The sequence below is a fragment of the Hoplias malabaricus genome, chromosome 1 (assembly GCF_029633855.1).
Source record: "Hoplias malabaricus isolate fHopMal1 chromosome 1, fHopMal1.hap1, whole genome shotgun sequence".
NCBI lineage: Eukaryota > Metazoa > Chordata > Actinopteri > Characiformes > Erythrinidae > Hoplias > Hoplias malabaricus.
The window spans coordinates 3,386,670-3,398,890 of record NC_089800.1 but is presented as its reverse complement, the minus strand read 5'-3'; the positions used below and the strand labels follow the sequence as shown (position 1 = coordinate 3,398,890).

Below are 12,221 nucleotides of genomic sequence, written 5' to 3'. Positions count from 1 at the left end.
GTTCAAAAAGCTTGCTGTGTTGTTTTATTGTCTACGTATTTCCAACAGTTCCATTTTACCTCGCAATGCAGTCTCTCACCACCGGATGGCGCAAGTTTCATTCTCATTCCCTAACGAAATGAACACTACAGACACACACTTGTTCTCGGATTGGAGCGCGCCCCTCGTGGAGAAGAGGATATGACGGTGTCTGAGGGTTTTCCCTCCGTTAGCGTTTAAAGAGTTTATTTGCGTTATTGCAGTATTACAGTGGATTAAATCTTAAATGTTGAGGCGTGTTATTATTTACGGATGAGGTATATTCAGCAGTTTGAGGTCCATTGTTTATTTTTAAGGTGTTTATTATTGTTATGCTCTATTGCTTAATAGTTAGCTTAGCATCCCTATTGAAATGAATGGGGTTAATGGTGTGATGTAGCATTGTTTACCTGTTGTTTTAGCAACTTTATTTACATTATTTATTTTATGCGCATGTTTCAAACGGTATATATTGACTTTATTGGTGTTATATCCCTTTAAAGTGATATGAGTCCAGTGCTGGTTGCTTGCTTTTGTATCTTTCTGTTCCACCTTAATTAGAGAACTGTTTTTCACGCGAATGATCTGTGGGCTGTGACTTAAAGCTACATTTCTCCGTTAGCCAGATAGCTAGCTAACTTAAGCCCAGAGTAGAAGCACTGTCTAATGGAAATGCCCTCAGCTCTTTTCTAGGACAGTGTTGATTCTTGGATTAAGTTTAAGGATGCGTCTAAAGATGTGTATTATCCTGTTCTACACTTTCTGGATAAATCTGCTCTAAAATAAAAAGTTAAAACTTGAGAATTAATGGTGTAACCCTTTCACAAATGACTGCATCTACAAAACACATTATCACATTAAAGGTGCAGTAGGAAAATTTATTTTTGTTTCTTAACTAGTAAAAATAAACTGTAAAACATGAAGGTCTTGGTTGAAAAGACCTATATTTATTTGTTATAGCACCAGCACCTTTGGGATCTGAGTAACTGTGCTTCAAAAAAACTGCACTCAGGACTAGAACAGCTGTTATTGTTGCTGTTGTTCACGTACTTGACCAGCAGAGGGCGCCTTGACTTATGCAGTAATGCACAGGCCGGGGTTCAGGAGGCATGACCTCTGGTGGCTAGGTCAATGAACTGCAATAATAGGTTCTGTTGAAACTCTTTAGTGTACCTTTAAACTTAGGAAAGGGAGTTAGGTACTAGATAAAAGCTGGGGGGGGGGGGCATTACTTCACTTGATTTAGTGTCAGGTCACCATCTTGTGAGTTTGAGTTTAAAAAATATTAATCAAGGCCTGCGCATTTTTTTTAAAGATTCTCTGAGTTGGTGTCCTGCAGAAGAGTGAAATGCCTGAAATTAAACTCAAACACATTGTGTCCTGCAGCAGTGAGGATCCTGTGAGTAAACACAGAAAAAAATCTTTGTGTTATTATATAATTAAATGAGTTCTTTGTCATTTATTTACCTCCTGATTGTTTTCTTAGACTCATAAAGCAGACAACCTGCTGAGCTCAGACACATACAGGAAATGGAAAGCTGCGAGAGCCGGAGAGAAGCAGGTTTCTGTTATATTACAGGTTTGAGGCTCTTTAAGACTCCCGTGTATTTCACTCCTTGAATGGTTTATGGCGATTAGTGTGTGTAGTCTTTAGCCTTTTTCATTAGCTCATTGTCCTGTTGATGGTCTTTTCATGTGCTGACTGTGTTTTTTCTCTCTTTAGTTTGATAAAGAAGAACAGGTCCACAGTATCGACATTGGAAACGAAGGATCTGCCTTCATCGAGGTTTTAGTCGGACACTCCACCTCCATCAAAGACCAGGATTTTGAGGTTTGGAGGCTTGCCGGGTGTGGTTTATTAAGAGACGTTGGTTTTGATCTGGAAGAGCACGGTGACGGTTTGTTTCTGTGTGTTTCTTGAAGGTTTTGTTGGTGACGTCGTCGTTCATGTCTCCCACGGAGAGCCGAGGAGGAACCAACCTGAACCGGGTTCGGTTTTTTGGGCCTCAGCAACTGGTGAAGGCGACGGCTCAGGAGAAATGGGACCGGGTCAAAATCGTCTGCAGCCAGCCGTACAGCAAGGTCAGACTCTCTCGCGCCATTCGTGATCAAGTAAACATTTAAAAAGGCATTTGGTTTTTTGAAAGAAAGTGACTGCAGTCTATTTCTCCCGTTTCTGGACTTTAGAACATAGCGTATGGGGTTGCATTTATAAAGTTCCACTCTCCTCCTGATAACGACACTCCAGCTGCTACTCCACCTGTAAGTCCCTCTGCAAACACTTGTACACTTTATAAGTCTGAACATAATCGTCCACAGAGATCATACATAAAGCACATCTACAGTTAGGGTTTTGTTTCTCTCTCTCTCTCTCTCTCTCTCTCTCTCAGAAATTGACTAAATTAGGTCAGTTCAGAGTGAAGGATGATACTCCATCTTCAGGCCCCAGTCTCCAGCCCGGGAGCCTCTTTTTCAGCAGAGAGACTACGGCAAAAAACAGTCCCGGGATTAAAGGTACCATCAGCATTTAATCTGTGGTACACTACAGTCTGAGTTGTGTTTGGGGGTTGAATATGACCCTATTTTTTCATATGAAAATGCTCTAAAATATTCATCAGCTCCATAACAGTCATGCTGACAGAATGTAATACACTACAGGAAGTGTAGGGGGCGATATCATGATTAATAAATACGGCTGGATGGTGTGGTGTTTTCCCTTTAGTATCTCCTCAGAACCCCAAACTGAGCTACGCAGCAGCAGCTCTTCAGTCAGAATCATCCTCTACTCACCCCTCCAACACCAGCAGCACCAGCTCAACACAGGTACCACACACACACACACACACACACACACATTCACATACATTCTCTCTCAACAAATAAGGTCAATATGAAATAAAATCATTAACTATTTAGTCATTAGTCAGAAAAAAATCTATGGCCCTGAACTGCAGTGTGTTTTCTGTCCTGAAGGGGGCTCTGTTTTACCGTGTACTGTTTTCCCTCATAACTCATAACTAACAAGCCGAGGATAAGGGTGTGTGGAAATTACACTTATTTGTGGTGTATAAAGGATTAGTGTGTCGTTACTAATGCACAGATTCTTGTTTTTATAAAACGGCTCAGAGAAATGTATGCGCTGCTCTGTTTTTCATCTCCACAGGCTTCAGTTAAGAGGAAGTTTGAGTTCAGCAAAGAACGACAGGACGCTCCCACTCCACCGGCCAAAAAACCAAGTCCTGCGGCTTCTCCACAGACCCAGAAAATCAAACCTAGCACGGCGCACACCCCCAGCCCCAGCACGACCAAGGGGAAAACAGGTCAGTCAGAACACACTGCCAGGATAGAGGAGGGGAATATATTTGTGATTTAAGCATGGGCGATATGGCAGGTTTCTGCTCTCACAGATCAGTGTTTGTAGCTCCCCCTGGTGGAGACAGTTCAAGCTGCTAAACCTGAGTTTGTAATTAACGGATAATTGTTCTTTTGTCCAGCAACCTCTGACAAAAAGACTCCAGAACAGAAGTCTGAGATTAAACCCAAGCCAAAACCCCGGTCCAAACCCACTCCTGAGCAGGTTCCGTTGAACCGTATCATGGAGGGAGTGGTGTTTGTTTTGAGTGGATTCCAGAACCCCTTCAGAGGGGAACTCAGAGACAAGGCCCTCGCCATGGGGGCAAAATACCGCCCGGACTGGACTCCCGACTCCACACACCTAATGTATGTACACACACACACACTCACACATAAGAATTAGCATGGCCTGCTCATGTGTTAACTCTCTGTGTATGTGTTGTTTAGCTGCGCGTTTGCAAACACTCCTAAATACGGGCAGGTGAAGGCAGCAGGGGGGATGATCGTGAGGAAGGAGTGGGTGCTCGACTGCCACAAGAGGAAACAAAAAATCTCACACAAGAGGTGAGCTATAAAAACAAACACAATCACTAACGCAAACACACAGTCAGGACCGCCGCGGCTTAAAGGTTAGAGCAGAGGCCTGGGGACGACAGATCTTTGTTCTGTCGTATGTTCCCTGCCATGGATTTACTGTGATTGCATTGTTTAAATGTCAAAGTTTACAAATGATCAGCATCAGTCACCTCTTCCCTCTGGCCCCAGAGTCACAGCGTAATTATTCACACAATATTTCTCCAGTTTATTTATTTAGTTGTTTGTTTGTGATAACAGAATATTTAAACCATTAACTAACAAATCAAAAGGAAAGTGATGTCACATAAATTGTCATACACAGTCCACCAGTGTACAATACACAGTACAATTGACATGTCATTCACAGGAAGAAGAATCTATAGGATAAACAGAGTAAATAAAATAACGATTTATTAGAATAAGATGTCAGACGTAAGTTATATTCAGAGATAATTGGATAATCTTATAATAAACAATAAATAAACAATAAAAACAAGGATTGAGGATATGTCAAAGTTAAAGGCTTCAGTTATTTCTCTCTAACGCTTTTAATATTGAACAATACGTTAATAATTTAACCGGTCAAAATAATCTCAACAGCCGTAATAAAGCATCGTGTGTGAAATGAGAGATTCTAATGGAAATGGACGGAAAGTCAGGGAATTTTATAATTATCCGGGTGAAACGCTGCTGATGGCTGTGTTTGATGTTTCATTAATGGCCTCTGATTGTGGCTTCGTTTTTCGACCAAAAAAAGAACAGAATAATGAAGGACAGAATAATGAAGGATGGAGTGGTGGAGGAGGGGAGTCTCTCTCTCACTGATGTCCTGCAGTGTCTTGGGTTTTTGATTGGTTTCATTGATTATCTGTGGATATTTGAGCTAAGAATCTACTTCCTCCTCCGTGTTTCCCAGAGAGCACTGTTCTGAATTTGTTTAGTGGTAAATCACATCCGTCCATTTAACATCGTCCACGTGGTTAGATATCTATAAACTGTGTGAATACAGATGTGCTGAGATTTATTCACCTCACATCTGTTTAACTGTGGCTTTTAGCTCACAGTGCTTTTATTTCTGAGCAGAAATGGTGGGGTTCATTATTAGAAATCTTCACTGCAGTGTCTGAGATTCAGTCTGAGTCCAGTCTCAGGGTTCGTTCTCTCTCTCTCTCTCTCTCTCTCTCGCTCGCTTGCTCTCACGTTCTCTTTTATTGTGATGGTGATGTATTCTGTGTTTAAAGCCTGGGTCTGTAATTAAAGCAAAGCCTTCCTTTGAAGTTGAGAACTGTGCATGCTCTCAGAGACAATAACACACACACACACTGCTGATGTAGACATGGCCATACAAAGAGTGCTGTACAAAATCAGAGACTATAACTTTTTTTTTTCTGTCAGAACCGCATTTTAGTAAAAATGATTTAAAACTATGACACATTTTTTATTTAAAATTTGTGAGATTTTTGAAGTGATCAGAAAGATGACCTCTCACATAAGGATAATGTCAAAGAAAAGCTTAAAAAAGAGCTCTAAATAAGAGGAACCCGTACCACCTGTGCAAGACTCTGGAGTCTCCCCAAAACTGTCCACATCAGATACACAGCACTTGAGCAGAGAAAACACACTCCAGCCTTGCTTTAGATCTGAACACCTTTGGGATCAGCTTCATTCATTCATTATCTGTAACCCTTATCCAGTTCAGGGTCGCGGTGGGTCCAGAGCCTACCTGGAATCATTGGGCGCAAGGCCGGAATACACCCTGGAGGGGGCGCCAGTCCTTCACAGGGCAACGCTCACACCTACGGACACTTTTGAGTCGCCTATTCATCTACCAAAGTGTGTTTTTGGACTGTGGAAGGAAACCGGAGCACCCGGAGGAAACCCACGCAGACACAGGGAGAACACACCACACTCCTCACAGACAGTCACCCGGAGGAAACCCACGCAGACACAGGGAGAACACACCACACTCCTCACAGACAGTCACCCGGAAGAGACCCACACAGACACAGAGAGACACACCACACTCCTCACAGACAGTCACCCGGAGCGGGAATCGAACCCACAACCTACAGGTCCCTGGAGCTGTGTGACTGTGACACAACCTGCTGCGCCACCGTGCCGCCTGGGATCAGCTTGTGTAGTTTATTTTCCTGACTTTGGTTTGTTGTGGGGCAGGTATCTGATGGACGGAGCAGAGTCCAGCTCAGAGGACAGTGCTCTGGAGGACGAGGAGCAAAGCGATGAGGAAAAAGTAAAGGTGATTATTTTTTAAAATATTTTTTCTGCTTCATCTCTTTCAGAAACCCAGATTTTTATTATTTACCAATGTTTTAAAAGCACGGCAGTGCTGTCATTTTGTAGTTGGTATTGAATAAGTCAGAGTCTGTTGGCCTTGGAGTCTGTGTTGCCATAGAAATGTCTCGGATACAGGTGTTCACATCCTCTAAAATTTTGTTGGGTTCTTGTCTCTTTCATAATGTCTGTACCTTGTCTCGTCTCGTCTCGTCTCTCACTCAGAAGACTCCAGAGAAGAGACAGATCACCCCTAAGAAGACTCCAGTAAAGAAAGTGGTACAGGATGAATACAGCGGCTCGACGGACGATCAAGGTGAAGATTCTCACAGATGGAGAGAGAAATAGAGAGAGTGAGAGAGAAAAGAAAGGGCGATGTGTGGTGGATCATTCTCAGCGCTGCAGTGACACTGAGGTGGTGGTGGTGTGTTAGTGTGTGTTGCGCTGGTGTAGAATGGATCAGACACAGCAGTGCTGCTGAGTGTAGAAACAAGGAGATGGTCACAATTTGATATGAATGTATATATAAAAGTAAACACGATCTATCACCCACATATGTGTGTGTGTGTCTGTTCTCTCTCCACAGATGGTGGTAATGATGATGAGTCTGGGATGGACACTGAGGATGAGCTCAGGAGGTGATCAGTTATATATCAATGTGCTATTAATGTTTATACAGTATCAGGATATTCTAAACTCATGGGTATCAATGTGTAAATGCAACACACTTAAAGACAACATAGATGACTCTGGAGAATTTCTGCTCTCACAGCTAGACAAACTGCCTCTCAGTGTTTATTTAGAAACTCATTGTTCACTGTTAGAATTAACACAGAAAATAAGTTATTCAAGCTGCTTCATTTTTAAGCATTTTTGGTCACTGTTTACTTTCACGCAGTTAGCAATCTTCCAAATTTGGAGTCAGTTTCTCCTTTTCATTCATTCGTTCATTATCTGTAACCCTCATCCAGTTCAGGGTTGCGGTGGGTCCAGAGCCTACCTGGAATCATTGGGCGCAAGTCGGGAATACACCCTGGAGGGGGCGCTAGTCCTTCACAGGGCAACACAGATGCACACACCTACTGACTCTTTTGAGTCTCCAATCCACCTACCAACATGTGTTTTAGACTGTGGGAGGAAACCGGAGCACGCGGAGGAAACCCACGCGGACACAGAGAGAACACACCACACTCCTCACAGACAGTCACCCAGAGGAAACCCAAGCAGACACAGAGAGAACACACCACACTCCTCACAGACAGTCACCCGGAGGAAACCCACGCGGACACAGAGAGAACACAGCACACTCCTCACAGACAGTCACCCGGAGGAAACCCACGCGGACACAGAGGGAACACAGCACACTCCTCACAGACAGTCACCCGGAGGAAACCCACACAGACACAGAGAGAACACAGCACACTCCTCACAGACAGTCACCCGGAGGAAACCCACACAGACACAGAGAGAACACAGCACACTCCTCACAGACAGTCACCCAGAGGAAACCCAAGCAGACACAGAGAGAACACACCACACTCCTCACAGACAGTCACCCAGAGGAAACCCACACAGACACAGAGAGAACACACCACACTCCTCACAGACAGTCACCCAGAGCGGGAATCGAACCTACAACCTCCAGGTCCCTGGAGCTGTGTGACTGCGAAACCTACCTGCTGCACCACCGTGCCGCCCTCAGTTCCTCCTTAAGTAATGTAAATGTAACTGCAAAAATAAGTCTATAGGAGTACCCACATTGCTCTCTATGTAGACAGCTCACTAGGTTTTGGGACAGATTCTTACCCACCGATGGAGCAGGAATAGCGCAGCATCTTAATATCTGTTCATGTCTTTCAAAATTCTGAGGTCCCTTCATCGTCCAAACGCTTGGTTTCATGCCTGTGACGCACAGAGAGAAAGTCAGAGCCAGTTCAGGCTCAAATTTAGTTTGCTTCCCATTTACGGGGCCAGGGCTACATACAAACACCAGAGCTTTTTTCCAATGCACGTAGAGCTGGACGATAAGGCCATAAATGGTATCAAAATATATTTCTTAATTTCCGGTATTGATATGAACAATAAAAAAGCCTCCAAAAATCTGCCACGATCTGAAGCAACATGACATTACCTTCAAACAACATTCTTTTAGCTTCGTAAATATAAATATTTTTAAAATAACTTTAAAATTGAGTGCGATTAAATGATGGCAGCATCCTGTAACATTGTAACAGAATTTAGTTTCACAGTCCTGAAATCAAGGGGGAGGAAATGTGGTGTCCTTACTACCTCCTTACGTTACTTAGAGCAGTTTCTGCAGTGCTGAGCCTGCACCCTAAAACAGCTCAGTGGTTCATCGCAACGATATTAAAGCTGCAATTTTAAGGCAAAAACACTACCTAGTGTACCTTTTAAGGCCTAACCTGCTTTATTGTAATTGCCTTTAGTTCTGTTACCTGAATACATTCATTAATCCGAAGGACAACAGAACCTCGTCTGGAGGTGGAGGTGACCTCAGTACACTGGACACACCAACACTGATTACTAGAGGCTCATTTCACTGAGAGGAACTGTGGTCTCTGGAGCAAAAGGAGCTCCGTCCAGTGCCTCTGGGATGGGATTGAATGCCAGAACTAATCCCCCAGCATTAGTACCCGATCTCGCTGAAGTTTATGTGGCTGAATGCCATCAAACCCTTTTTACTGTTACTGCTTTAAAGAGAGTAACGCCAGAAGAGCAGGGAAAACGACATGTTAGTTAACTGCATAGTAAGTTAAACGGAATTCCTTTAACTCTAACAGTGACCCTGAGGTGTCCCTAATGTGCGCTCCTAGAGTTATTGATCGGATCTGATCCATTCAGCAAATAGAGGTGAGGTCCCGGAGCAGCCAGGTTATTGATCGTGACCCAAAGCAATCATCTCATCGATTCTAGCTCTTATTGATCCCAACTGGGACTGAACTATGTTTAAATGATAATTCCAGTTTAAATATTTAATCTCCACTTTTCAGGCATTCTGCAAACGTCCGCTTCTTCCACTTTGAACGTCATATTCTTTAAACATATAAATGTTTTTACTCTTCTCAAGTGTGAGATATTAACTCTCCCACCTGCTGAGAAAGACTTTCAGTCACTGCTACATCCTCTTTTCTCCCTCTCTCCATCTCCCTTTAATCTGTGTCTCCAATTTTCCGCTTACTCCTCACTTTATACTACTTCTGTGCTCTTTTCTCCTCTCCACATTGGCTCTTTTCTCTCCTCTTTCTCTCTCTGCTCATGGCATTATTTGGAGTATTTAGACAACGGAGAGAACTCCGAATGTTGAAAAGCATGAACCAAAATGAGGATATTGCTCTATACCTGCTCCATAGGTGGGTAGTATTGACTTATTTTTGCTGTGTCGGATCACTTAAGGTGGAAATGTCTCCAAACTCGGAGATGGCTAACTGTGTTAGCGACAATGCTACAAAAACAAACAAGTTACAAATGAGTTTCTGTGGTAATTCAAACAGCAAATAAAAACATACAAGTTAAATCCCATCTACATTCAAACAACTGTCATTATTTTTCCTCAAACACACCATTCCACCTTAAAAGACGCAGCACTTAGAACTGCATATCTCCACAATCGCAGACGGTCCCTTTAAGTGTGTGTGTTTTTATTTCTCAGGGTGGAGATGCAGAGGAAGAAGAGAGGAGAGAAAGCATCGCTGAAGGAAGAGAAGGAAGAAGAGAAGGATGAAGATCTGTACGGAGGATCTACAGATGAGAACACAGACGCTGAGGAGGAGGAGGACAAACCCATCCCTGAACTCCCAGGTCTCTACATCACCATTGTTGCAGGAAGTGACATCATTACATAAATCATTTTTATCACTTAAAGTGACATAAATGGAAACCAGCCACTGCTGACTCAAACTGCATTTTTTTCTGCTGTTGCACATAGTGTAGAAACACAGAGATGTGAAATGTTCCTTCAAAATAAAAGTCCAAAAATTGCCGAGTAGGGAATAAAGAAGATAAACCAATTAGTGTTAATATATTCACAATAACAAGATTTTTGGAGGCTCTGATCTGTGTGTGTTATATTTACTTCTTTTATTTATTTGTATTTATATGTGTTCTCAGATTTTCTCACAGGGAAGCGGTTTTATCTTTATGGGAAGTTTGCAGAGGATCAGCGGCGGCTGCTGCAGCGCTACATTGTGGCCTTTAATGGGTGTGTCAGTGTTTACTGTGTGTTTTTGAATTAAGGATGGGATCATACTTTTAGTCTTGTACTTAGAGATTTATGACTCTCTCTCTCTCTCTCTCTCTCTCTCACTCTCTCTCTCAGGACGGTGGAGGATTACATGAGTGAGAAAGTTCAGTTTGTAATCACCAGTCAGGGATGGGATGATACATTTGAAGATGTAAGAGCTCTTAATTTTTTATTTTCTGAGATTTTATTTACAGTTTAATTCAGACGACAAAAAGGTTTTTTCTACTAATAAAAAAATGCATTTACTTATTTGTTTGTTTATATATTTTTGTCTTCATACCTTTCAAACGTCATGTATCTCTGTGAATTAAAATAAAAATTTCTTCGTTCCTCTCTCTGTCGCTCTTTCTCTCTCTCTTTCTCTCTCTCTCTCTGTCTCTTTCTCTCTCTCTTTCTCTCTGTCTCTCTCTCTTTCTTTCTCTCTCTTTGTCTCTCTTTCTCTCTCTGTCTCTTTCTCTCTCTCTCTTTCTCTCTCTTTTTCTTTCTGTCTCTCTTTCTCTCTCTCTGTCTCTCTTTCTCTTTCTGTCTCTCTCTCTCTTTCTCTCTCTGTCTCTCTCTCTCTGTCGCTCTCTCTCTTTCTCTCTCTCTCTCTGTCTCTCTCTCTCTCTCTTTCTCTCTGTCTCTCTCTTTCTTTCTCTGTCTCTCTTTCTCTGTCGCTCTTTCTCTCTCTGTCTCTCTCTCTCTGTCTCTCTCTCTCTGTCTCGCTCTCTCTCTCTCTCTCTCTCTCTAGGCTCTGATGGAGAACGGTAATCTAAGCTTTGTGAAGCCAACATGGATTTTTGCAATTAATGATCGTCAGAAGATGTTGCCATATCAGCCTTTCAGCGTGGTGCCGTAAAAAATAAAAACCACAGACAAAAGCAGACAAACCACCGATAAAATAAAGCCACAAGTCACTTATAAAGAACGTCAGCAGGCAGCTGTTTATATCAGGGGACTTTGAATTTAAGTAATGAACTTGCAGCACATTTTAGCGCTTTTCAAAATTCAGGAATTTTTCTGTGGTCGCTAACTGTGTGTGTTATAATGCAGCATTAGAGGAAGCAGTGGATATGGGGGTGAACTCTCCCTTTAATAACCTTTAACTTGTTAATTAGGTCAGGTTGCTTTTTTAAAAAATGAATTAAATTGTAGATTTGAAAATGTTTTGTTGATATTGCAGGTACTGATGTTTTTCCTGCTGCGTGTTACATGTTTGTCTTGTGTTGGTTTTTGTTTTTGTTTTGATTTTAGATGTTTAATAAAATGATTTTTTTTTAATTAAAGCTTTCTGCTTCAGTCTTCTGTTCATTTATTATTTCACACACACACACACACGCAGAGAGAGAGAGAGAGAAAACCCATACTGTGTAATTAATCTCTGCTGTGGGTTTCTGATTAGTTTCTTATCGCCTTTTATAAACCAAAAGTGGAATTCTCAATTTTTTCTTAATAATTAGTCCTTGAAATGATTTTGCTCATTAAATTCACATTCTGCACATTCACTACACTTCCTCAGATTCTGAAAACCTGTTTGTATCCTGTATCCTCACTAAATAAAATCCACATTACTTTAATGGTGTTTTTTTGCGCACGCATATTTTCACTCAAGCACCGTCCCCACTGCTCTGTGACTGGGCTGTAGACACGCAGGAGCTGATCCGTTTTCTTGAATCTGTGTCTAAATAAAGATTACTGTATTTAAATGTATTATATGCTTATAATTATCATTTGTATTTTC

At 42.0% G+C, this 12,221-nt stretch overlaps 1 protein-coding gene across 5 annotated transcripts; it reads left to right on the top strand.

The window, feature by feature from the left end:
• The first annotated feature begins 169 nt into the window (after window positions 1-169).
• On the top strand, window positions 170-11,728 carry xrcc1 (X-ray repair complementing defective repair in Chinese hamster cells 1). 5 transcript variants are annotated; one of them, XM_066678127.1, is made up of 18 exons: window positions 170-296; window positions 1,334-1,417; window positions 1,505-1,597; window positions 1,742-1,849; window positions 1,942-2,100; window positions 2,206-2,280; window positions 2,409-2,532; window positions 2,741-2,841; window positions 3,182-3,338; window positions 3,513-3,738; window positions 3,820-3,936; window positions 6,124-6,205; window positions 6,466-6,556; window positions 6,827-6,878; window positions 9,911-10,059; window positions 10,369-10,459; window positions 10,577-10,652; window positions 11,232-11,728. In XM_066678127.1, the coding sequence occupies exons 2-18, from the start codon at window positions 1,367-1,369 to the stop codon at window positions 11,337-11,339; spliced, it is 1,860 nt and encodes a 619-aa protein (XP_066534224.1). In that variant the 5' UTR covers window positions 170-296; window positions 1,334-1,366; the 3' UTR covers window positions 11,340-11,728. The 5 variants fall into 5 exon arrangements, with proteins under 5 accessions (XP_066534224.1, XP_066534225.1, XP_066534227.1 ...); XM_066678128.1 differs by having other exon boundaries at window positions 170-315; XM_066678130.1 differs by having other exon boundaries at window positions 170-335; window positions 6,469-6,556.
• Window positions 11,729-12,221: the final 493 nt, after the last annotated feature.

Bases quoted from the DNA above. Each gene is read 5' to 3' on its own strand.
- xrcc1 (XM_066678127.1), top strand. From the start codon at position 1,367: ATGCCTGAAATTAAACTCAAACACATTGTGTCCTGCAGCAGTGAGGAT. The intron at 2,281-2,408 runs GTAAGTCCCTCT...TCTCTCTCTCAG, and splicing joins CTCCAGCTGCTACTCCACCT to AAATTGACTAAATTAGGTCA. The intron at 10,653-11,231 runs GTAAGAGCTCTT...CTCTCTCTCTAG, and splicing joins GGGATGATACATTTGAAGAT to GCTCTGATGGAGAACGGTAA.